Raw genomic sequence first — 25,395 nt, forward strand, 5'->3', positions numbered from 1 at the left:
TTCTCAGTCTGGTCCTCATCCATCCCCAGGCGGAGCTCCATGCACTCCAGCTGGTCATTGACATAGAGGGCAACACCCCCGTCCTCGTCTGCTCTGCCTGTCCTTCCTAAAGATAATAGCCAGTGGACTGTACAAGGCTTGGTATTCTCTTGGTGACATCCCTGATCCGAGCCCTGGTAAGCAGCACACCTCCCTGGAGAGTCCGTCAGGTAGGCAGATGGGTACTTCTGTACCTCTCAGAACAGAGTCTCCTACTGCTATCACCCATTGCCTTTTCTTACTTGCACTGGTAGTTACATGGGGTGCAGACCGGGCTGCCTTAGCTCCAGCACCTCTCCTCATGTGGCGGGTCTTTCCTCTTCAGTCTGCAGAGCTGTGAAGCAGTTCTGCAAGGGCACCTCAGGCTTCAGGCGAAGTCTCTTCCTCCTCCTGGTCCTTGCTGTCGCAAGCTTCCACTCTTCTGCATCATTGGCCCCCCTCCCTTCTGTGTGTGCCGGTGGGGGAGTTTTTGGCAGTTTGGCCATGAGCTGTGGGTCCACTGCAGACTGCGCTTGGAATCAGCTATCTCACTCCTTCTTGGCTCCCTGATGTTACGCAGCCTTCTCACCGCTGCCTGCAGCTCAGCCACCCGCTGCAGGAGGTCCTCCACCTGGGCACACCTTCTGCAGGCAAGTCTTCCTTGGGGCTCAGGTGGGATGGGTGCCCTTGGCCTGTCACAGGACGGTGCCCGGTTGCTGGGTTATGTGTACTTCAGGTCTCCCACTTGGCCAGTGGAATGTCCCTCCTTCGAAGAGACGCCCCTCCTGAATGCCCTCCTGTGTCAACTACCACATCGACTGCCGTGTCAACTGCCACACCAACTGCCACGTCACGCCCTGGCTGCCACCCCGTGCCCTGTTTGCCTGCTCTGGTCACGGCGCTCCCGGCCCATCGCACTCCCTGGGCTGCCCTTTGTAGGTGTGGAGCGGCCACTGTGGCTCCGGCAATGCCCAGGCCCCATCAGCATCTCCCAGGAGAGCTGCTGGCTCCTGGAGGGTCTCTTTGCTCCCCTGGCATTTCCCTGTCTCAGGAAAACCATCAGTGCACCAAGATCTGGTGCTCAGCTGCAGGCCAGGCTGGATCCAGAACAGCTCCCCTCCGCGATTGGCTCCTGCTCTCCTTACCAACCTGCAATTACAGCATGGCTGCCGTTACAGCACAGGGCAGTACGCTGGTAGCAGGGCGAGGAGACAGGGTTGCACTCTGTGTGAGAGAGCAGCAGGAGTGAATGGGGCTCTGCCTGGCAATGGGTCTTGAGCCACCTGATGGATTACGGGTCAGGATTAGCGGGCAGAACAAAGTGGACAACATTGTGGTGGGTGTCTGCTATAGACCACATAATCAGGAAGAAGTAGATGAGGCTTTTTTCAGACAACTGGGAGAAGTCTTGCATTTGCAGGCCCTGGTGTCCTTGGGACAGTTCAGCCTGCCCGATACCTGCTGGATGGACAACACAGCAGGGCAGAGGCAATGCAGGAGGGTTTTGGAGCACACTGAGGTCAACTTCCTAAAACAGATGACTGAGGAACTGATGAAGGAAGATGCTCCTTATGATCTCGTACTTACAAACAAGCAAGAACTTGTCAGGAATGTGACAGGCAGGGAAAGCTTTGGCTGCCACAACCAGCAAATGGTGGAATTCAGGATCCTGAGAGAAGGAAGCAAGGCAAAAAGTAGGATCGCCACCCTGCAGAGCAGGTTGACCTGTTCAGGCATCTTTTTGGAAGAATACCATGTGATATCGTCCTGGAGAGAAGAGAGGTCCAAGAGGCCTGGCTGTTTTTCAAGAATTGCCTCACCCAAGCTTAAGAATGGCCCATCCCGATGGTGAGGAAATCAAGTAAATGTGGCAGGAGGCTTGCATGGAGGAGCAGTGTCTGCCAATAGTCAGTATGGATTTACACAGGGGAAATTATACTTAACCAACGTGTTAGACTTCTACAGTGAAATAACTGGCTTGGTGGATGATGAGAGAGTAGTTAATATTATTTAATTTGTCTTTGTAAGGCTTTTAACACTGTCTTCTATAACATCCTCTTTGACAAGCTGATGAAGTACAGGCTAGATAAGTGGGCAGTGAGCTGAACGGAAAACTGGCTGAACTGCTGAGCTCAAAGGATTGAGACTGTGGCACAAAGTCCAGCCAGAGGCCACTCACTAGTTGTTCCAGGGGCTGATATTAGGACCAACGCAGTTTAACATCTTCATTAACAACCTGGGTGCTGGGACAGATTGAACCCTCAATAACTTTGAAGATGATACAGAAGTGAGATAGTCGTTGATACAGTAGATAGCTGTGCTGCCATCCAGAGCTACCTTGACAAGCTGGAGAAATGGGATGACAGGAGCCTCATGAAGTTCAAAAAAAGGAAAAGCTGAGTCCTGCACCTTGGGAGGAACAGCCCCAGACACCAGTAGATGCTGGGGGCTACCCAGCTGGAAAGCAGCTTTGCAGAGAAAGTCCTGGTGGGACAAGTAGATCATGAGCCAACAATGCGCCCTTGCAGCAAAGAAGGCCAATGGCCTCCCGGGCTGCATTATGCAGAGTGTTGGCAGCAGGTCAAGGGCAGTCATCCTTCCCCTCTGCTCAGCACTGCTGAGGCACATCTGGGGTGCTGTGCCCAGCTCTGGGCTCATCACTACAAGAGAGACATGAACATACTGGAGGAAGTGCAGCAAAGGGCCATGGAGATGATTAAGGGACTGGAACAATCTGTCATATGAGGAGAGGCTGAGAGAGCTGGGACTGTTCAGCTTGGAGAAGAGAAAGCTCAGGAGGATCTTATCAGTGCATATATATACCTTATGGAGGAGAAAAGAAAAAGAGCTAGACTTTTCCTAGTAGTACCCAGAAAAGAGGCCATGGGCACCAACCAAAATACAAGAAATTTTGTTTAAACATAAGAAAATTGTGAAGATGGTCAAACACTGGTACAGGTTGCCCAAAGAGATTGTGGAGTCTCTATCCTTGGAGATATTCAAACCCTGACTGGACACAGCCTTGAGTGACCTGCTGTAGATGACTCAGCTTGGAGCAGGGGAGGTAGGACAAGACAATCCCCAGAGGTCCCTTTCAACCTTGGTGATTGTGTGAAGACATGTTGTGTGTGGAAAAATCCCACACCTGACATCATGATTGAATCACCAAGAGCTCTACTGTAAACCCTTCCCCCAGAATTCCTTTTGCTGTTAAAATTTATTCAATTCAGGGATAAGAGACTGATCATGCCAATACAAGCAAGCTTCATCTAACAGAAAAAAAAAAAATGTATGTACTGGAGGCATAGCTATACCATAAATCCTTCTCATAGCAGAGAAGGCCTTAACCAAATAGCAGGGTTCTTTGGTGGGTGAATCTGTAAGACATACAGTAATATGACATCCCAGCATATCTAACGTTGTCTGGCACCTGTCGTATAGGGTTCATACAGGGACATTTCTGCTTCGGTATTGGTAGGAATGTATACTACGTTGAAATACCTTTTTTGTTTGTTCTTTAACTACTATGGTGGGCCAACACCAAATCTCTGGATATATTTCCAATGCCTCTCTCTTTTTTTTTTTAGAAGGATGAGTCCTAAGTGATGTTTGTGCTTAATGATAAAATCTCAAGCCAGTCAACATTCTTTTTTTTTCATTGCTACAGTTATGTTTCTAAGGTTGTTTATTGGGGATGCCACCAGTATTGGTCTACATTAGGATGGCATGGGTTGATTCAGAGTTAACATGTAACACTGCATGGAAATTAAATATGGGCTTTTCAAAGGAGCCCCAGAAGTGTAGACATCTAGGATGGGATTTTCAAAAAGCTCCTGACATGTCATGAAAGTATCAAAAAAAGTGTTAAAAGCATTTTCTGTCAATTTGGTAGGACTCAAGATGGCTTACTTGGAACTTTGCATTTAAATTAAATGCCTATGGGTGGTTTTGAAAATTCCACTCAGGAGATAAGGCTGAAAAATGCTGCTCGAGCAATCAAGTCATGCTCTTCTTGACCATTAGTGTCTGTGCTGCCCACTCATGTGACTGTCTGCACTGATATTACCCTCCTTCTGTGTCTATCTTCCTGATTACTTTGGGTGTCCGGAGCTGTTCCCCAGTGCCTGCCTTAAACTTTTCCTTCATTAGCTTCAATCCATTACTCACCATTCTAATTTCTCCTGAGACTGAATAATCCCTTTCTCTCTTTTTCTTGCCTTGAAATTATTTATAGTCTGTGATCACGTCTCCCTGGGTTTACTCTTGTCTAGACTAAATATATTTAGCTCTTTTACTGTCACTCTGCGTGTCTTACTGCGTCGTTTGTTATCTATCCTTGTTTTCTCGAGGTTTGCAGTACCTTTCCTAAGCTGAGAAAAATAATACTAAATATACTGTTCCAGGCTGTCACACCAAAAGTATGTTAAATGACATTATTAGCTCCACAGTTTTACATGCTATTTCATGTACATACTACTGGTTATAATACCAACCTAAGTTAGTCTGCTACCTTTCTTCTGGGCAGAAAGTTGAATTAATTCACTGCAAACTGCTGTAAGGGCCAACTCCAGCAGTCATTTCTCACATCATAATAACTGTGAGATTTCTAGTGGAGCAAATCTGAATCTTTTTCTGAGACAATTTTCTTCTGTCCAAAAATATGATTTTATTGGACTTTAAGCTTTGCAACACTACGTGACAACTTAATTTAATTTTTTTTAGGTTTGTTGGTGAAGGCTGACCAATATTTTCTGCTCAGTGAGGTATGTGCTTTGTCCCCTATAAAATGTAGAAAGAATAAAAAGTTCTGTATTCAAGCATAACATTAGTTGATTTTTTTTAAACAACTCTGTTTTCTTATCTTTTTTATTAGAATAAAATAACCTGTTTGAATGGCAGATTCTTTTACAGAAGACGACTAGTTAGTTCAGTTTTTAATTTAAGGCCCACCTCCACCAAAAAATGGATTATGACTTATTCTAGCTCATGATCTACTAGGTTTTTTTGTTAGGATTATGACTTCACATACTGATGTACCAGTATGAATATTTTATCCATACTCTATCTCTCTAACATAATCAGACTCATAGTGCTAATCCCTTCCACCTCCAACTGTACATGCTCAGTTTGAAATGAGACCATCTTTCTTAGAAATAAACTAAAATTTTGTAATATGCTTAGGTGGACATTAACATTGAAACAGAGCAAGGGATCCAGGGGACAAAGGAAGTGAAAGAAGCTTTTAGTGAATGATGACACGGTCCTCTAAAGTGATGCACATGATTTATGGAAACAGGTATCCAAAGACTTACTCTGTAGTCACTGGATGTCACATAAAATATGGGGAGAAAGGCCAGCCAAATGATGCACGTTGTGTACATTGTGAAACCGATAAACTTGGCTTCGTTGAAATTCTCTGGACATTTTCTTGTTTTGAAGGCATATACAGTGCATAAGACTACGAGGATTACATCATATGTTAAGGAGATTAACATACTGGAATCTTTGACATTGCATTTCAATATGACAGTCTCTCTCTTCTCAGGAAGAGTGTACCGCCTGGTGCCAGGGGCCTCCAGGATAAGCCACACGGACACCACCACAATCTGTACCAAAATGAGGCTCAGGCAGATGAAGACCTGAGAGCTGGGGCTGATGAACTTAGGCCTTTGAGCACCGTTCTTTACACCATCAAATATTCTGGCTATGCAGTTTGTTTTTGTCAGAAGGGCAGAGTAGCAGACAGCAAAGGAACTTCCTAGCCCCAAACGACGCAGGGTGCAGATAGCTGGAGAAGGCTTGGCTATGAAGAAGAAAGTCATGCTGTAAGACAGGAAGACCCCAAAGAGCAATATGTAGCACAGTTCACGGCCAGAGGCTTTGACCAGGGGGGTATTGTTGTGCTTGATGAACACTGCAATGACCATAAAAGTACAAATAAAGCCCAGGCATGCAATGGTAACGGGACCTATTGCCCAAGCATCTTCCCACTTGATGTAGTCTTCTGGTAGGTCATAACAGCCAGTCAGGTCAGCTGTGGGCCATTTTCCAGGTCCACAGTCTGCACAGGTAAATTCATCAGCCAGGTACTCATAGGTTTCACAGGGAATACAAATCCAACAGCAGACATCTCCTGGTTGCATATTCTTCATCTCGTTAGGAGCACAAGGGTCACTGCACTGGGAGATGGGGACAGAGCTCCTGGACCAGTGGATAGAGTCTACATCAAGTGACAAGGTTTCTGCCCAGTGACCAACCTTCACATAGGAGTATCTGCCCCCCGTGTACTGGAAATTAAACACGTTGTATCGTCCTATCCCATCTCCATAGGCATCAAATTTGACCATACTGTCATCGGCATTGGGAGGGTTGAATGGAGCTGTGGGAAAAAAAAAAAAGAAAGAAAAAACGGAATATTATTATCAAAACAGCATATGACTTTTTTTTATCCTTTTGGCAAGCACAGACATCTGACACCTTATAGAATCCAATTCAAGTGCCAACAGGTAAGTTGAGAGGTCTGTATCTGTCTAATTTTTGAACTTGGAAGAAGAAAAGAACTCAGATAATAGAACTCTATTTCACTTTATTGCATGAGAATTATTTGTAAATGTGGAGAGTTACGTTAGATTACCAATGTCCTTACTTTTTTTGGACATTTGTATCACTGGATGCAAACTAATTCTCCCATTATTTCCCCCAGTATGCCCAATTGCTACCTTTCACATGTTCTCTTGAAAGAAAAAGGTCTGCTTCTAACTGAGACTCAGCATTATTTGGTGAAATTCGGCTGTCATTATATAAGAAAATTCAAATGGTGAAATCAATAAACATCAGTTTTGAGGCCAGCAGCCTGGAATGTGATTCAATAGAAGATTCATTTTGAAGATGATGGAGAAGTAACTATGAAGTCCTCAACAGTTTCTTACTATGTCTTTTTCACTTCTCCCTGTGTTTTAGGAAGCTTTGAATCCCTTCTATTTTGCTTCAATTTTACCAGTTTCTGATATTTCTTGTCTGGTATGAGGTTCCCAGCATGTGCTGCTTTGGTACTACACCTTGTTTGAGGAATAGATGAAAAAAACCATAAACTGGATCTGTGACCTTCTGTGAAATCAATATTCTAACACTTCCATCTGGTAAGCCCTGGAGAGTTTTTGTTTTTTCCTCCAGTTGAGGTTCATGCAGGGAATGAAGAAATATTAAAAATGTAGGAGGATATTTCATTTACCATGTGATTTATTGGTATTTGCTGTAGCATCAAAGGTGAATAGCTTTATAGGCAGGAACCAAAAGGGTTTTTTTTTTTGCCATTGATGAGCAATAAAGGTGATTTCATTCCCCAGTGTCTTTGGTTACGGAAGTGGTTCCACTATCATTGCTGGAATAAATCTTTGTTCCTGCATCTGCGCCCATGCTGTGCTTGAGCATGAGCAATGCCATATAAGGATGTAATATCTTCCTCCACTTCAACCTCCAGATACTTTGGATTTCTTGCAGTAGATGTATTTAGCTTCCATAAAGCACTGAGGCTAAATTCTTTCACCTTTACTCCTGCAGAACATTACCTTATTTTGCAGTACTCCGACTAAGGTTGGAGGGTTAATGCATAACCTGCACCTCCCCAGGTGCTGGACTTGGAGTGCATTTCTTTCCCAACTTTCTACTTATCTTAGGGCAAGGATGGAAGATAATTCATGCCCATCTATAGTCTCTTCTGGGTTTGAGCCAAGGCTCTGCCTGTTCTTATCCCTGCCCTCTCCTGTGCTTTGCCACCTCACCTGTATCAACTGCAGTGGTGGACAGCCTTGGTTTGCAGGATTACAGACTAGGTCTGGGTAACCCAGGAATGTGTAAGAGGATTGTTTTCTCTTCTTCTTCACTGTTGGCATCTAGTTGTACTGCTGTCTAGCCCAACAAGACCTCTGAGTGTACAAAAGTTAAGGGCAGCATAATACTCCCCCAAATGGCCAGTCCTCCTGGAAATAACATGCTCTAAATTAGACAGGTAGCTAAATTAAAAATATAGGTCAACAAGAAGACTATTAAGCAGTTTCCCTTCTCTTCCTCCTCGTCCTCATGCACAGGCATGCAAGCTCTCTCATCCAGGAGCAGCATTAAAATGAAATCATAATGCAACACTTAAGAGCTCTTCAATAATGTGTTGTCATTGCCAGTGTCTTATTTCATTATTCATAACACTTCTATAGATTGCAGAAGCTGTTAACACAGCAGCCCAGTTTTAAGAGCCAATTTATTCACTTCGGTGTTGTACAGGCCAGCTCCTGAGGTGTGCTGAGAGCCTGTGACTTCTACTGGCACCAGTGGAGCCCCAGGTAGGCAAACTGCAAACTGGCTGCATGGCTTATCTTCTGTCAAGTGCACAACTTCAAGCACATGAGTATCCCAGTGCAAGTTACATGGAGGTCAGAAATATCAACACTTTTCAGGAGAGAGTTCCCCCTGTGTAACATGTTTAACAACTTCTTAGTTCCAGTAGAGTATTTGTCATTTAAATAGAGCAAAGTATTTGCCTTGGACCTTGCAGGTAGGTCCAGAAGGCAAAGCAGGTAATCTTACATATAGTTAGCTTGAAGTTTATGTGTATGTTGCCTTTCATGGGGCTGTTCCACACTACAAATATGAAGAAAATGTTTTGGAAGGACAATATGTTTTAAGTCAACCACAGCTTGTAGCTTGAAACATTCATTTGTAGTGGCTGCTAATAGAGGAAAATAAATCACACTCCTTCAGATGGAGAGGATGAAATCATTTAGGCAAACTACGATGTATTAAATTACAGTATGGTGAGCCAAAGCCTACAAATGAGCCCACTGGGTGGCAGCAATTAATATACTCACTGATTACATGTAAAATTACTAAGTCATTTTAACTGATATTTATCAACATATTCTAGATTCTGTAGAACCACTTCCAAAAAGTCATGTTTTCAGAACATATGATCTAATAATAATCATAAAAGAAGCAGCTTATAGGCAAAAATGTAATATCGTAAGAAAGCAGGACTTTATGTTCTAGAGTAAAGAGAATAATTTTTGCATACTGGTAGATGATTTTCCCACAGATGATGTCAAGCCCTGTCATAAGTCACTCTGAGAATTTTTTTTTGTAGTTAAATTTTGGTTTTGATGGTAAACCTACAATGTTTATAGCAGGTATCTCTGGCAGGTATTTTTCAGAGCTGTAGCTAAGCTGTTTTGCATTTGTCCCTTGGGAGATGAGAGACAAGACTCTCTGGGTCTACCCATGCTGTTAGCTAAGAGGCTATCTGAATGACAATACAAACTTTGTCTCCTTTGAGCAGTCTCTTGGAATCTTCTCCTCCCCTTGCACTTCATGAAATGAGTTTTCCTTATGCAAAGCAGTTAATCAAGAGAAATTCTACAAAAGAAGTTATCAAGGAAAAGAAAGGATAATTAAAAGTGACTTAAAGATAAACCAGTGATGCTTTGTGCTCCACCTTGCAGCAGTTCAGCAATGAAGATGCAACAGCAGTGACAATTATGAGAAGAGGAGAAACACTGAGGTCCACAGAGTGCAGAAGGCAGAAACCTGTGGAGTCACAGTGCCCGCAGCCCACCTCTGTCAGCTCACCGAAGAAATCCTATCAGAGGAGAGGACGCCATTGTGTAAGTGGAGGACAAACTCCTTCAGCTTCAGGTAAGAGAGGAAAGACTGTGCAGTTTTATGACTATTTTAGCAGCAGATATAGATAAGGACATAAAATAACATCATAGCTTTTATGTAGTGAATTATGGCATTTTGTTTCCATCTTCCTACAGTGGGATCATCTTTTCCAACAATCGCATAACTTGGTAATATGTGCTTATGTGCTGTTAGAAGCAGATGAGTTGTTTTCATTTGGAAATCTTTATTGGTTTTGGTTCAGTGATGTACAGCCCTTGGTGACATGAAAGAATTCAGAAAAAAGTTCTGAAGGGGGGATTTATTTTCTTATTGGTCAGAAACTTTATTTTAAGAGGTGGTATAGGAAATCTTTTTTGAAATGCTTCTGATTCTGCACATTAGCTCAGTTGGGTGAAAGTACTCCAGGATTTTTTAACCAGGGATGAGTAGATGAAGAAAACAAAGCAGTTTTAATCCTAATTAGGCACAGGGAAACTTTGAAAAGACAGAGCAGCCTAGGAAAAGAGGAGTGTCATCTTAACTGGCTTGGAATCAGACCGAATTTTGTTTGCCAGCAACATCTTTGGGCCAGGAAGGATATTTTGCATACAGTCTCTTGCATGCGTCTGACGCAGAGCTGAGTGTATAGATGTCTTATAGAAAATACCATCAGTAACACTTCCTGGTAGGAATGATGACAGGTATGCCTACATCTGAGAACAGCCTTCATATCCAATAAAACATGCATCTGTTCTTTGCTTGCAGAGTGTATTCTTTCAAAACAAGGTACGGATCAGAGGCACAGCTCACTAGCTAGGAGGCAATTCATTAATAACAAGGCTTGATGAAAGCTCTGCAGTTTTTCAGCTCAGCAGTTTGCAAAGCTGTGGGATTTCATGCGGTTCAGAAAGAAATGTAAAAAGGACTATTGTGTGCACCACAGGCACCTTCTTCAACACCTTGTTGGCCCCGAAGACTTTCAGCCAATAGACTATAAGGAGATAATGATTAAAAAGAAATGCAAGTGTAAAGAGGGAAGAGGCTGGAGTTTCTGCATAGTTGAGTGAAACCTCCTTAGTCTCACTAGATGGTGCTGCAAAAACTCTGAACTTCTGAGTTGAGACTGAAAAACAAGACATTTTTTTATGTAACGGAAAAAATACAGCTTTTTTAATGCCCCTTAGTCCTTCCTGTTAAATATCCCGGGCAATGCCTTATTAAAGCACTGTAAGGAACAGCTTTGATAATAATACAACAACAGGATATGGCGTGTTTGTCCAATGGGCTCATCTGCATGTATGATGCCTTATCTTGAAAAGTATCACAAAGGACCCTGAGAATGCATATATCTTTTCATTTTCTTTGATTTTTAGCTAGATATGGTTTGTTGAGGTCAAAATAGCTTGTTTCTGCTTGGCTGAACATTCAGACCAGGTAATGGAGACCTGATGCACCCACTCTTGTTTCTGTCTCAGCATAACACAGCTGGTTTCACACCTGATCGACAGAAAAGACATTGAAATTTGTCAATTTAAAAGTTAGTGTAGGGAAAGCTCACAGTGAAGTGTGACTAGATTGTACCTCTCCACAATTAATAAATAATGAATGGGCTTAAAATATCAGTTTTCACAGAGACAAGTAGTCACTTTTAACCTCTGCACCATGGTTTCTGGATGTGTTTGGGTCATATGCAATATTGCTGCTTCTCATTCAAGAAATGAAGGAGACCGATTAGTCTTCTACAAATGTAATTTTCTTACCTATGGCTATAGATTTTCCATTCAGCTCTACAGTTTCTCTCCCAGATTAGAAACTCACTTATTGTAGGGAATTTTAACATATGTCGTAGACCCCCACAGCATTTGCAGTAGTCAGCGACAGAAATGTTTCCCCGGGTCTATCTGTAAAGATCTATCGCACAGGTATCTGCACATCAGTTAGTTATCCCATGCTCCTGTCCTACAGAAGAGAATGGGTATTTCTAAGGTTCACTTTAGACTAGATACCTAGGATAGCTCTGCTGAACTGTACCTGTTTTTTTTCTGCTGACCACAATGACAGTGACTAGCGAAGATACATCTGCAGGTAGGTAGGTATCTGAAGTTAGGTGAGATGGATATCACCCAGATAGTTGGAACAGAAAGGCTCACAGCTGGAGAGCCAAGCGGCAGCAACTTGTACAAGCGCTCTGCAAGGTACCTGCAAAGGGGTGTCTCTTGCAAGCTGTCTGCACGTGCCGCTGTGGCTGCTGCGGAGGCTATCAGAAAGAACAGCCCAGGAAACAAGTAACGTGAACAGTGGCAGAATAAACTAAAAATGGTCCAAAAGATGAGAGATTCATTCAGCTTGTCATTCTCCTCAGCCTGGCTGAACGCAGAACTCCCTAGCTACCTTTCCTGCAAAACGTTTGCCTCGAGCATAATGTGTTACATTTTCCGGTGTCTGTTGTCCTCTTGCTCGTGTGGCCCTTGGGCATATGTGTGGTCTTTAGGACTTGGGGAGAATGAACTAGATGTTAAGGTACAAACCCTCACCAAGGAAATTATGAAACCACCCTTATATTTTTAAGGAAATCTACGGAATTAAAAAAAGGAATTTCTGATTTCTTAAAGGATTTGGAGTTTGAGACATGGAAAGCAGAAAGCGTGTAAATGTTTTGCAGTCATTATATTTCTCCTTAAAAATACAAACCATATCCCCTGAAATTAAGAAAATTTCTTGAAGTTTTTTGGTTAAGGTTGCATTAATCCAACTTTAAAATAAATCAAGCATTTATGGAAAAGCATCCAAGGTGTTTTTCTTTTTTCAATGAGTCTGCTGGATTGAACATCGGTATGAATGATTTGTGAGATTCCAACATAGCAATGCCTTTTGATTGATATTATTCTTTTAATTTAAAATTATCCACTTTAGGAAATGGCTGGCAGAAGAGGCAAAATACATGCAAGGTAATTTATACTAGTAATCAACTTGCAATTACAAAGGAAATTAAACCATGACTTTAAACTGCCTAACTCCTCCCTCAGGCCAACTAGTTATTTTGTAAACAGAAGCAAGGGGAACCCAATCCCATTATGTAGAATTATAGTCACTGTTTGAGTGGTAACACAAAAGCCTGGGAGCTGGAAGTCTAAGTTCTGGACTGGCCTTTGGTATCTCTTGAAATGTTCTGGTCTGAGAAAAAAAATGAGTTTGCTGGTGAGCTATCTGCCAGTTGCTGAACAATAAAATTGCTTTCAGAGCTTGAGATTTTGTTTGGGACTTTCTGCCACTCCTGGGGTTATGAGTTCCCTGTGTCCAATTTGGACTTCTGGGTGAGGGACATTCTTGTTTAACCTCAGCTCTAGGAACTGGTGCTGTGTCTTACCTCTCTCTTCTCAATAACTCTGGGGTGCAGCTGAAGGAGGTTGAAGGTGTGTTTTAATTTTGCTAAAATTCACTTGTGGACTAAGTTAGGGACTTTCACAAAGGCATGAACCTTTCTCTTTTTAAAGGCACCATTCCATGATGTGCTAATTCCACTCCCAGATCGCATATAGTAGCTGACGGTTAAGGAAGTGTTGAATACCTAATAATATTTTTTTTGTCCTTTTTGTCAGCCTGAAGGAAATATGAATAGATTCAGTTATTAAGATATTAAAGGAAGTTGGTTAAAGCATTCTTTCCTCTGTGGGGACTTGAGGATTAGAGAGGTGTTTCCAGACAGTGCTCTGAATAATTTAGTTAGATAGTTTGCCCTTAGAGATCAGAACCAAATGAACCTTGAAATAGACCCTCTGGCTGTTATTTCCTAATTGACCTGATATGAAGACACTCCCAAATCAGGTGGACTGACATAGATTTAATTACTTATAATGCAATACTATTATTTAGTAGTAGTAATACTATAGCTGTGATGATGGTCTAAGATTCAAGAAATTTCAAGCTCATAAGAAAGGCAGTATTTTTGATTAGAGCAGTCTGTAGAAGGAAGAAGTGCACAAGCTTTCAGGCACAAGGTCACTTCATTAGGTTATCAGAAAAATTGCTCAATAAATTCGACCTTCAATTATTTGGAGCTAAGCTCTGCTTAGAGTTCAGTATATCAGTTTTTTATTTCCTGCTAGAAACACAATTTCACTTTGCAAACAGCCTCATTACTATCCATTTGCAGGGTGATTGCGGAGAGCTTTTTGATCATTTCCTTAAAAGTATATAGTTTAGAAACACAAAGTCTGATCAAGATGCAAGACAAGACACAGCAAAGAGATGTTGTGCCAAAAGCTTCTCTGTTTTTTTCCAGATATGTGGGTAGTCTAATAAAGGTATTGCCTCTTCCTACAAACCTGATGACTCTACGCTATTATTTTTGTTACGCAGCTACTGAAAACTCTCAGCAATCACCCCACAAATTGCTAATAATGAGGTAATTTGCAAAATGAAATTGTATTTCCAGTAGCAAAATGAAACCATAAGTAGTGAATTCTAAGGAGACCATCTTTCTGAATTAACTGAAGCTCAAATTTATTGAACCTTTGTGGAGAAAAGCAGTTGTAGGATGCTTCAGAGCTGTAACAAAGAAACAACACTACGGTGAAACACACATAGGAACTTTAATGCTCAGACATGTTATGCAGCTCAGTTATAGGATTTGGCACATCTGACCTAATGTTGGTGGAAGACAAAGAAGGCTTGGAGTTCAGCTGGAAACGTAAATGTTTCACTCATCTTATGGTGTAAGATTCAGTTTTCTCTGAGAATGTAATAAGTGCATGAAAAAAGTGGCTTATATTTCTTTATCCTAAACGTAATTAGGGTGTCTACATTGGGAGTGTAGTTTTCTTACAGAGCTCCTATACTCAGTGGAGAGAAATAGACTCCTCCAAATGTGGGCTCTGGCTAAACTGAGTTGGCATCAGGAAGGTGGGCTTCTTCTTCCATCAATAGTTCTCCACTTATTAGACTACAAAATGAGTTGTGTCAAGGAAGATATGAAAGCTGGCTGAGTTGAATTTTGGCCACTGATGGAGAAATCATCAAAGTAATGCTTTCGGTAAGGCCTACCACATGCATTCAATATGTGATTCATTTCCCTTTGTAGAGGTTTGAGCCTTGATTTTCTTTTTACTCATTTCCATGTAATGATGTGATGACTAGAAATACACATCTACTAAAATGACAGTTCAAGTCAGTATAGAGTCTATCTATCTCATGAATGACCAAATACTGAGTCAGCCAATCTAGTGGTGAAAGTGGGCTACCTGCAACAATGAACTTCAGTTAAAAGATAGTGAGATAAAGCGTAAGAACTCCTGGCTTTTAAGGTGATTCATGAATATCACACACTAGCTACAAATGTAGCATGTCACCTTTCCCGACATCATCAGTGTTCATTGGTGTGCGTTATCCTACAACATGCAAGCTGCATGTTCTATTAATACTTGCAAATTCTTCTGCTCTCAGGAAGAAAAGATAAAGCTGAGAGCACAGAATCATTTTTGCTAATGTTTTGCTCCACTGAATCAGTTCAGCAACGGCAACAACAATCACTGGACCTCAGGGGAAAATGTAAAACGAAAATGTTGATTTATTTGCCTGTTTAATAGTGGAAGCAGAGACACATTGGTAGGCTTAGACTGATAAAGTGTTTCAGAGATCTAGAAAGGACATTAACAGCACTGCCTCAAACCTTCATCTGACTTGAGATACTTTCCTCTCTAAAGAACCTTTAAAGATGGGCATTTTTTATTCTTTCAGTTACTGGACCATTACTTAGCCATCAGCTATTTATTCAAATAGCCATTAGCTATTTGTTCAAATAGATGTGCAAATGTAACAGAGGAATGTACGTTTTTGTCAGTTCCCAGTAGCAGCTTCATACTGTGTCTTATTTGCCACTGTCTGGTGGAGATCTGCACTTGCACAGTGGGCCAATCTCCACTACTGAGCTAGCATCAAGATCTTGGAGCAGTGATCAGCTGCTCCATCCATCAGGGCCACAGATAAATGTCATGGAAAAAAAAATCTACTTTTTGAGAAACTATAGGTAAAATTTATTTATAGGGCACATGGTGTCTAGTTATTTATGGCAAGGGAAGAGATCACAAGAGCACAAACTTCTGCTGTTACGGGCAGCTATGTCATTGCTGCTTAGACTAGAAGAGTCAACGAACCCACCCCATACACTTCTGCATATGATCAAGCATTTTCTAGTGTTTTGTAGCAATTTCAAGACCTACTGTTAAAGATAAAGAAACTGTTTCCACAGGAAGAGAGCAGAAGAGTTCTGTAGCAGAAGCACAGGAAGATGCTTGAGGCTTCAGAGCTACACACAAACACAACAGCTACTGATCACTACAGAAATTCAGCCTTAGCAACATGAGGGGATTGCTTTTAGGGCATAATCAATAGAAAGAGGAGCACATATACAGCATATACCGTACATCCTACATACGGTAGAAAGACAAAAGAGATAACAGGAAGCTATGAGGACAGTAACAGCCTTTGCAAGAAAAGGAACAAAGGGAAAACTGAGAGAAAAATCACTCTGGGCGTGTCCCCTGGTTACGGATGCTGCAACTCATCCGTGCTGCTACCTAAACACCAGGAGGTTCTACCTCCCTTTGGCAGTAAAAGATTGCTGCTTTTTGATTTGCTGTTCACTTTTTGCCAGTGCAAACTCAACAATGATACAACAAGTATTATCTTTTACTGTAGAATTGGGTTAAATTAATTTGAATTTTAAAGAACAGTGAGTGCTTTTGTGTGTGTGTGTGTGTGCACGCACAGCTTTGTGTGTGCGTTTTCTGATCCAAACTTCCCATATGACAGTGTGGTTGATACTGCTTCACGCAGTCAAAGCAGTGTCAGATGCAGCCATTACAAATCACAGTCCACCCTGAAAGTCCATACACTCTCAGCTACAGAGTTGCATGGGATTTCCGTAGCACATACGTTCTGTATGAAGACTTTGTTCAAGGCTCCTGTGCGTGAGCCATGCCACAGCTAGGATTTTGTGGACATTTTTGTTAGAAGTTTCTCTGCTTGTGATAGCCCTTGCATGAATATGTGTGTTATATTCCTCCTGCCTTGAAGAATTTTAGTATTCTTTGTATTCACTTGTTAGATCCTCAGACATAATACACTTTCATGGCAGGAAGAAGGAAACAAAAGGAAGTGACTCACCCAGATAACAGCAATGAAATATCTTTTTACATTACATTCTGTATCTGCTAAGAAAATAGCCATAAATATTGCAGTGATGCCGAAGCAGACGTTCTCTGAGATGCTTTTAGAGGTGTTTAGAAACGTGGGTCTAACAGATGGGGAAATGAGAGAAAGTCATCGTTCAACACATTTGTCTGTTTGCAGTTGATGGGAATTGTGTAGAAGGTCAGTTGGTGAAGAGTACTCATACATAAAAGGAGTTTCTGCTCCATGAAAGTGCAGAGCTGATTGCTTTTTGAATTCTCTTTTGGAAGGTAGGTGTGATCTACTGGCCTGAGTAATTTTTTTAAATAAATGTCCTCACTAACACTTGCATGAATAAGAAAGGTAAATTTGTGGTAGGAAATCCTCTTAGTCATTCCTCTGAAACTTTTGCCCTAAGTACTGCTTTTGATTCATGAGACCATTTACACAGGGGAAATATGTGTGTTAGTGTAAAAATTTACACAAGGAATGTTTTAAGGCTGGGTTGAGTTCCTTTCTCCATTTTAGATAGAGAAACACGACTGTATCACTGAGCTGCTTTTTTCTGCACTGGGAGTCAGAAATGGGCAAGACAAGCTTGAAGGGAATAGTTCAGGCTTTGCAGAAAGCTGAAACAGATTCACATGCTCATCTGGGCTGCAGTGTAATAAGTACAAGTACAGCAGTCAGCTTGTGACAGGTTTGCCTGGAAATACGCTACGTGGAAATGATGTAGGATTCAGGCCAAGAGCCATGTCTAGATTGCAGCACCAGGCTGGGCTGAACGTTAGTGTCACGGTAATGCAGCTTATACTGGTTTGGTACCAGTTCGTGTGTAGTCAGTGTTAGCCTGGGAATATCTTTGCACTGTGCTCTACTGGGTGAAGCAAACATGTCTTCCAGGAACGCAGCGATATTAAGGTTATTGCAGGAGAAAAGATACTTTTCTACAGCTTATACTTTCAGTTCTGCCTTTCTACTATAATTATTAGCTGCCAACAAAAATAGAGGTTTGGTAAAAATAACATAACATTTAGTTATCGTAGGGATTAGACGTCAGGGTTTGTGACTTTCTGTAGGTTTCTTCACCTTTGGAAAAGACTAATTTTCTCGGTGACTCACTGGAAGTCCAGGACACACCTGGATTCCTCAAAAGAGGAATAATTTATTTTCCCAATGTGTCACACTGTCCTGTTGTGTCCCTATGCAATCTCCTTCTCATGTCCTTGTCCTCATCCTCATTAACACTGCTGTGGCCATGTTCTGAGCACAGCCTCTGCCTTTTCAGCCCCTGAAACAGCACCTCAGCATGCAAGTGAGACTAACTGAGATTAGTTCTGGAAGTGCTAAAGTGCTCTTCCATAGTAGGTAATAAAGAAGAATCTGCTCCTCCCATTGGCTTTTCAGAGCCAAAGTAGGTGCTAAAATGTAAGGGGAAGGAACCCTGAACTCCTTTCTCACATGATATCTTGTCCTTCCAGGTCACAAGGAGAAAGAAGGAGACCTGACATCTTTTCACTTATGTGTGGCTGTCTCTCACAGGTAAATCTGCAGGAAGAATAAGAATATAATCCCATGGTATGTCCTGAGTTGTCCCCCTATTGTAAAGACCAGGGGGATTGGAAAAGTGAAAGTGCACGGTTGGGAGATGAAAAGGCTGTACAACTCTTCGGGCTCCTCCAAGCACTGTGACTGCACAGACCCTTGGTGTTTGGGATTCACATGGCATTTGCCAGTGAAACAAAAGATGAAATTATAACTATTATAAAACAAGCAGCAGGCAAACACAGAAATCTGTGATTTAGAGAAATTAGGTTACTGAGCCTTCTGTCTATCAAATATGTGATCTGAAAGAAAATCATTGCTCAGTTTTTCAGCCATGTGTTTCTCCATAAACACTGGGTGTCTAATCTCATCCTCATTTACACACCCGCACGGGCACCGCACAATCTAGAGATTTATAAGTTGCCTAAAGGCTACATTATTAATATGACAAAAGGAGCTGACTGTAAATTACATACAAGGCACAGACTATATAACTTTATGTTCAGTTTTCATAGCTCAGCTGAAGGGGTGGGTTGTATAAATATTCAAGCAGAGGAAACTGAGATGGAGAGCTATTTGCTGTTTTAGGGATGTGAAAGCACCTTCACCTAAATATGCTGCTATAACAATTTTTGGGCCATTGCTGACCTGTGGTTTCTGCAGACTTTCCAAGAATGGCACCCAGCTGGGTAAAGGCCAAATGCAACATACTTCCAAAATCTTCCTAAAGGAGTATGAAGAAAACTTGTTGCTGCTCTGTGTCCTGCTAATGCTGCGTTTCCCACCTTTTTGTCTGTGGGAGCTCAGCGCCCAGGCCAGGCAGAAGAGTGGTGGCAGCAGGCAGTGGTGGCAGTGGTGGCAGCAGGCAGAAGTACCTTGCTCCTGAGTTAGATGGGAAGCAATGGTCCAGCACACCTTGGCCTCTGCTGCTGGAGCTCATCTCAAGAGGTGAGAACACAATTCAACCTCTGCTCCTGCTCACTCAGGCTAATTACTGTTAATTAGTACCAAATGAAAGCATGAAAAGGTTAGGATGGTCTCAGACACCATTAACAGGTAGGTCACTGATCTGCCATCATGGCAAGAGAAGTTTTAATGAAAATTTTATTTGGACGTTGTGCCCTAGAGATGACGATATCTGTGGTCTGCTGCCAGGTGAAGTATCCAGTATACATGGTGCAGTGTGTGACACACAGTGCATCCAGGGTGCAGGTTGGATTGTTTGCCATTGTGATACCTCAAACCTAAACTAGACAATGAAAAAGTTCCATAGTATTTTAATTTCAGTCACTTTACATCTATAAAGCCCTGAGCAACTTGGTCTGATTGCACAGCTGACCCTGCTTTCTGCAGAAGGTCGGACTAGAGACTTCCTAAGGGCCCTTCTAACCTGATTTATTCTTTAAGTTTATGATTCTATACATTACGAATCTATATTATACACAATTAAATATATATGTATGAAAATATGCATGTATATAAACAAAGTACATAAATATATTAATATATACACATATTAAAAGCTTCAGGAAGGACTAAACAGAGATTTCTGCCCAGGAACCTCTTGGAGGGGTAAAGTTACCCAAAGGAAAGGAACTGCAGATCCCCATCAGCACCCAGGTCTGCAAAGAGGCAGCTGGAGGAACGAGAAAGTAGAGGAGGTCATCAGGAAAACCAGGCTATCAAAATCTCGCGAGAGCTCTGTGTGTGTATATACACCAACGTAACTCTAATAAAAAGAGAAATATGGAAAATACTGTACAGGTTCAACTCTTCCTCTGCTCTGAAACAGCAAGTTTCAAGTGTGCTAAGTGTTCCTTAGCTGCTTTCAAGGTTTTAGATGTTATGACTCATTTGTGGTCCCAGGAAAAGGCAGTAATTTTTCCTATAAATCCTAGGCATCTTTTTCATGTATATTTTTAATGAATATCTTGGGGAATTCACTCTATGTTTTCCTTGGTTTTATTGGTCACAAATCCATCATGAATTACACTTCTAAAGCTTTTATGATTAACAAGGTATTAGATGGCTTCTGCCTATGAACGTTTTACCTTCAGCTGAAAGTGGTGGTCTGGTTTATTTTATAAATGAACATCAGAAGGAAGGCCAGGAGGACCTTACAGCTGACTGTCTGAGTGCTGGAGACGAAGAGGATCTGACCTGATGAGCAGGAGCTCTTTGGGTGCGATGAGAGAGTAGCAGGGCCATCTGCTGCAGAGCCTGAGATATGAGCTCTAGCTTTAGACTGCACATTTACTGACAGGTACTCCCTGCTGTAAATTTATACCTGGCCTTTGAAGTTTCTGCATCTGTAATCTGCTAGTGATAGCAGATGCATCATTTGTTGGTCTGTGCTCCATGCAAGCCTGGCAGGACACTGGGCTTTGAAGTGGGCTTTTGAAAGGAAATATTTATGGACAAATCTCAGAGCAGGGAACGTGCAATACTGCTATGCTCAGTAGTGAGGTGACATCTGTCTGTTGCAGACCATGACTTTTAAGTTCTTTCCTACTTAGGCGGAACAGTTATGATGGAAATGATCTATGAATGTTCCCACCATGGAAGTCACCACTGTTCAAGAGTAAATAAGAAAGTGAGTTTGCGTTTCTGCGTCACATTATTTGAGTGTTGACTGGGGCAGAGTGTGGAGGAAGAAAAGAGAAAATAAATCACACAGAAACTTAGGACCAGGCAGGAATAAAAGTTTTGTCATAAAGTCCAGTGGATGAAAGGGGACCAATCAGACCTGACTTACAACGCTTTTCTCTTTTGGAGTAGTCATTCTGGTTAGCCACAAGAGAGGATTTTGCTCATTATACTAGATGATAAAGGCTTTGCTGTAGAAGAGCTGTATTTCTGCACATAATAGAGGGAGGGACATGACGGTGACTCTGGTAGCCATGGAGAAAGAAAGGGGTAGGAAAAGACACCAAGTACTGTCAACATATGTGCTGGCTAAAATTTTTAATTACAGACTCCCCTTTCACACTGCCTGTGCTAACGTTCACTGTCCTGGAACATATCAAATGTTGTGAGGCTTGTAATAGCACTGTGGGAAATAACACTTCTTTTCTGTGTCATCCTGGTGGCATAAAGAAGCTAAAAGTTAGTCAAGCTGGTTGCACCACTGGCCCCTCCATCCCTCTGAGGTAGGGAGGCTTCTGGCTATGTGAAGCTCTGCCTCGTGTTGGGGATCATCGTGGGATTCATGGCCCTCCTGAGAGTTACCTCCACATGGTGCCCTCCACCATTTGGCTGGGTGCTGGGGAGAAATTGAGATTATTCTGTGTGGTCTTCCATGGAGCCCTTTACTTTTGTTCAGCATAGAATCAGAATCATAGAATCACAGAATCATAGAATGGTTTGGGTTGGAAGGCACCTCAAAGATCATCTAGTTCCAACACCCCCTGCCATGGGCAGGGACACCCTCCACTAGATCAGGTTGCCCAAAGCCCCTTCCAGACTGGCCTTGGACACTTCATAGGAGAGGTGCTCCAGCCCTCTGATCATCTTCATGGCCCTCCTCTGGACTTGCTCCAACAGCTCAACGTCTTTCTTGTACTGGGGAACACAGAGTTGGACACATTACTCCAGGTGGGGTCACACGAGAGTGGAGTATAGGGGGAGAATCCCCTCCCTTGACCTACTGGTCACGCTTCTTGTGATGCAGCCCAGGACACAGTTGACTTTCTGGGCTGCGAGCATACATTGCTGACTCATGCTGAGCTTATGATCCACCAACACCCCCAGTCCTTCCCCTGAGGGCTGTTCTCAATCCATTCCCCACCTAGCCTGTAGTTGTGCTTGGGATTGCTCCGACACATGTGCACTTGGCCTTGTTGAACTTCATGTGGATCACAGGGACCCACCTCTCAAGTCTGTCAAGGTCCCTCTGGATGGCATCCCTCCAGCATGTCAACAACACCACACAGCTTGGTGTTGTCCAATGCATCTCATCAGGTCCCATGGACTTGTGCACCTTCAGGTTCCTTAGATGGTCTTGAACCTGATCTTCTCCTACACTGGGTTCTTCATTCTCCCAGTCCCTATCTTTGTCTTCTAAGACTTGGGCGGTGTGGCTGGAGCACTTGCCAGTGAAGACTGAGGCAAAAAAGTCATTGAGTACCTCAGCCATCATAGCCGGGGTAACCAGGTCTCCAGTTTCCTTCCATAAAGGGCCCATATTTTCCCTAGTCTTCCTTTTATCACTGACATACCTATAAAGTTTTTCTAGATGTCCCTGGCCAGATTTAATCCTGTCAGGGCTTTAGTTTTCCTAATGCAATCCCTGGATGCTTGGGCAGTTTCTCTATATTCCTCCCAGGCTACCTGCCCTTGCTTCCACCCCCTGTAGGATTCCTTTTTGTGTTTGAGTTTGTCCAGGAGCTCCTTGTTCATCCAGGCAGGCCTCCTGGTGTTTTTGCCTGACTTCCTCTTTGTTGGGATGCATCGCTCCTGAGCTTGGAGGAGGTGATCCTTGAATACTAACCTGCTATCTTGGGCCCCTCTTCCTTCCAGGGCTTTGTCTTATGGTACTCAACCAAGCAGGTCCCGGAAGAGGCCAAAGTCTGCTCTCCTGAAGTCCAGGGTAGTGAGCTTGCCGTGCGCCCTCCTCGCCGCCCTGAGGATCTTGAACTCCACCATTTCATGGTCACTGCAGCCAAGGCTGCCCTTGAGCTTCACATTCTTCACCAGCCCCTCCTTGTTGGTGAGAACAAGGTCTTGCATGGCACCTCTCCTTGTTGGCTCCTCTATCACTTAGAGAATGAAGTTATCATCAACACATTCCAGGAACCTCCGGGACTGCTTATGCCCTCCTGTGTTGCTTCAATAGACATCAGGGTGGTTGCAGCCTTCCATGAGGATCAGGGCTTGTGAACGTGAGGCTGCTCCTATCTGTCTATAGATGGCCTCATCTGCTCAGTCTTCCTGGTTGGGTGGCCTGTAGCAGACCCCTGCTATGATGTCACCTGTCCCTGCCCTCCCTTTAATCCTGACTCATAAATTCTCAGTCTGGTCCTCATCCATCCCCAGGCGGAGCTCCACGCACTCCAGCTGGTCACTGACATAGAGGGCAACACCCCCGTCCTCGTCTGCTCTGCCTGTCCTTCCTAAAGAGCATGTATCCTTCCATTCCAACACTCCAGTTATAGGAGCCATCACACCACATCTCTGTGATGCCAATAAGATCACAGCCATGCAGGTGTGTGCATGGGTCCAACTCCTCTTGTTTATTGCCCATGCTACGTGTGTTTGCACAGAAGCATTTAAGTTGGGCCCCTGATGAAGCTGACTGACTGGCTGGAGTGGCTGGAATTCCTTTGTGCTGCACTGCAGGTGCTCTTCTGATGACCTGTGATCCTTGTTCAGGCTCTGGGCATCTATTGCTGGCACTGGCATCAAACTGGTAGGAGTGGGATGGATTGAAGTTCCCCTCCCCTGGCAACTTTTGTTTAAAGCCCTCTTCACCAGTCTGTCTTTGTTGTTCTGGCAATTCAAGCTAACAGCCTCTTGAACCAGCATCTCTTTATAGCAGAAGAGCATCATGATTCAGAACATCAAGTGCTGCACTTGTGCCCTCAGGAAGGAAGACAGAGGATGAGAAGATCAAGAAGGTGAACCAGCCTATATCTCTTTGAAAGGCCAAACAAGCGCTGAGATGGAGTGAGTGTGTTTATCTAGGGGCCAGGCTTTGCATTCTCAGATCCTGCTGCTGGAAGTGGGAATCAGGCATAGGCATCTCTTTTGTTACTGAAAAGATTCAGGATATCACGGTGTTTGTCATATACATCTTACTGACTTGCCAGAAAATTATGTGCTCGGTGAATCTCACAGACAATAAGGAATGAAATTGCACCCTGCCTTCGTGCCACACCGCAGTTCTATGGAGTTATTTCAATTTAATGAAAAAGGAGAAATAAGTAGGACCCCAGAGATATTAATGAAATATCTGTCACACAGGATGTCAGTAGCAGTGGCAGCATGACAGTGCACAAATCCTGACCAGTCCTCTACTCCAACCCTGCTGTTAGCTGGTGCCTGAGTCTTTCCCTACAGATCCCATTATTGCTGTGCCCGAGAGTCCCACTTCAGGCTTTCAGCTAAATGGCAAGTGAAAATCCTGGTTGCTCTATGCTTCAGCTGTAGTCAATAGCACGGGGCAAATCTTATCTCACGTGGGCTACCTCATGTGGGCTGAACATGTCTGTAAGTGCTGATCCCCTCCATTAACTGTAATCAGAGACTAACCAAAACTAATTCAAGTGCGTAGGGTAAATGTCTAAAATTGCACAGTCCCACACCAGTCATATAAATGCACCCTATCATTCACTCAGACTGGTATGTTTGAAATGCACCATCACCTGTTCCTGGAAGCTGTGAGAATACATTCAGGGCCATTTGTCAGATGTTTTTTTCATGGCAAGCTGCAGGTTTATGCATGCAGGGCTCATCTATTTGTACCTCTGCCTTTCCTCAGCAGAGGAGGCATTGCTTAAATAGCTGTTTTTGTGTGTGTGAACATGGTTATCGCTGTTGTTCTATTTCTTGCATGATTCCTTTTGGATGTGGATAACTACCTAGGCTAAAGAGGAAAAATAATTCCCAATCTGACTTGATTGCAGTGTACCTGATGGGCTGGTAGCTTCCACAGCAACTTCTCTCTGCACTGCAGATATGTTCTCAGATTTGGAGCTGGAAACATGAGAGTATCAAATGTACCATGCAGCAGGGTCCTGAAATTGTATTAACAACACACCCAGAGACTTTCTTCAACCAGAAAAGAGCAAAGGCGAATGCTTGGTCCCATGGAAATCAATGACAAGACTTGCATGTATTAAAATTTCACACCTTTCTGAAAGGAAGAAGCCATGGTAGATTTGCTGATTCTCTCACCACATAAAAATCACTCATCTGCTTTCAAAAATCACTGACATTAAAACATGAATTCGCACTATAATGGAAGAACTGATAACAAAGAAACAGGAGATGAGCTAATCATGCTGTAAGCTAGTA

General features: G+C 42.9%; 1 protein-coding gene across 4 annotated transcripts in view; it reads right to left on the bottom strand.

Moving 5' to 3' along the window:
- The window catches only part of GRM3 (glutamate metabotropic receptor 3), a 113,319-nt gene that overhangs the window by 11,395 nt on the left and 76,529 nt on the right, over window positions 1-25,395 (bottom strand). For all 4 annotated transcript variants that reach the window (XM_054812045.1, XM_054812035.1, XM_054812030.1 and 1 more), the window contains one exon: window positions 5,331-6,397. In XM_054812045.1, the coding sequence (XP_054668020.1) occupies window positions 5,331-6,397 (1,067 nt within the window). The remainder of the gene's footprint in view (window positions 1-5,330; window positions 6,398-25,395) is intronic.

This window comes from Grus americana, chromosome 1 (genome assembly GCF_028858705.1).
Source record: "Grus americana isolate bGruAme1 chromosome 1, bGruAme1.mat, whole genome shotgun sequence".
NCBI lineage: Eukaryota > Metazoa > Chordata > Aves > Gruiformes > Gruidae > Grus > Grus americana.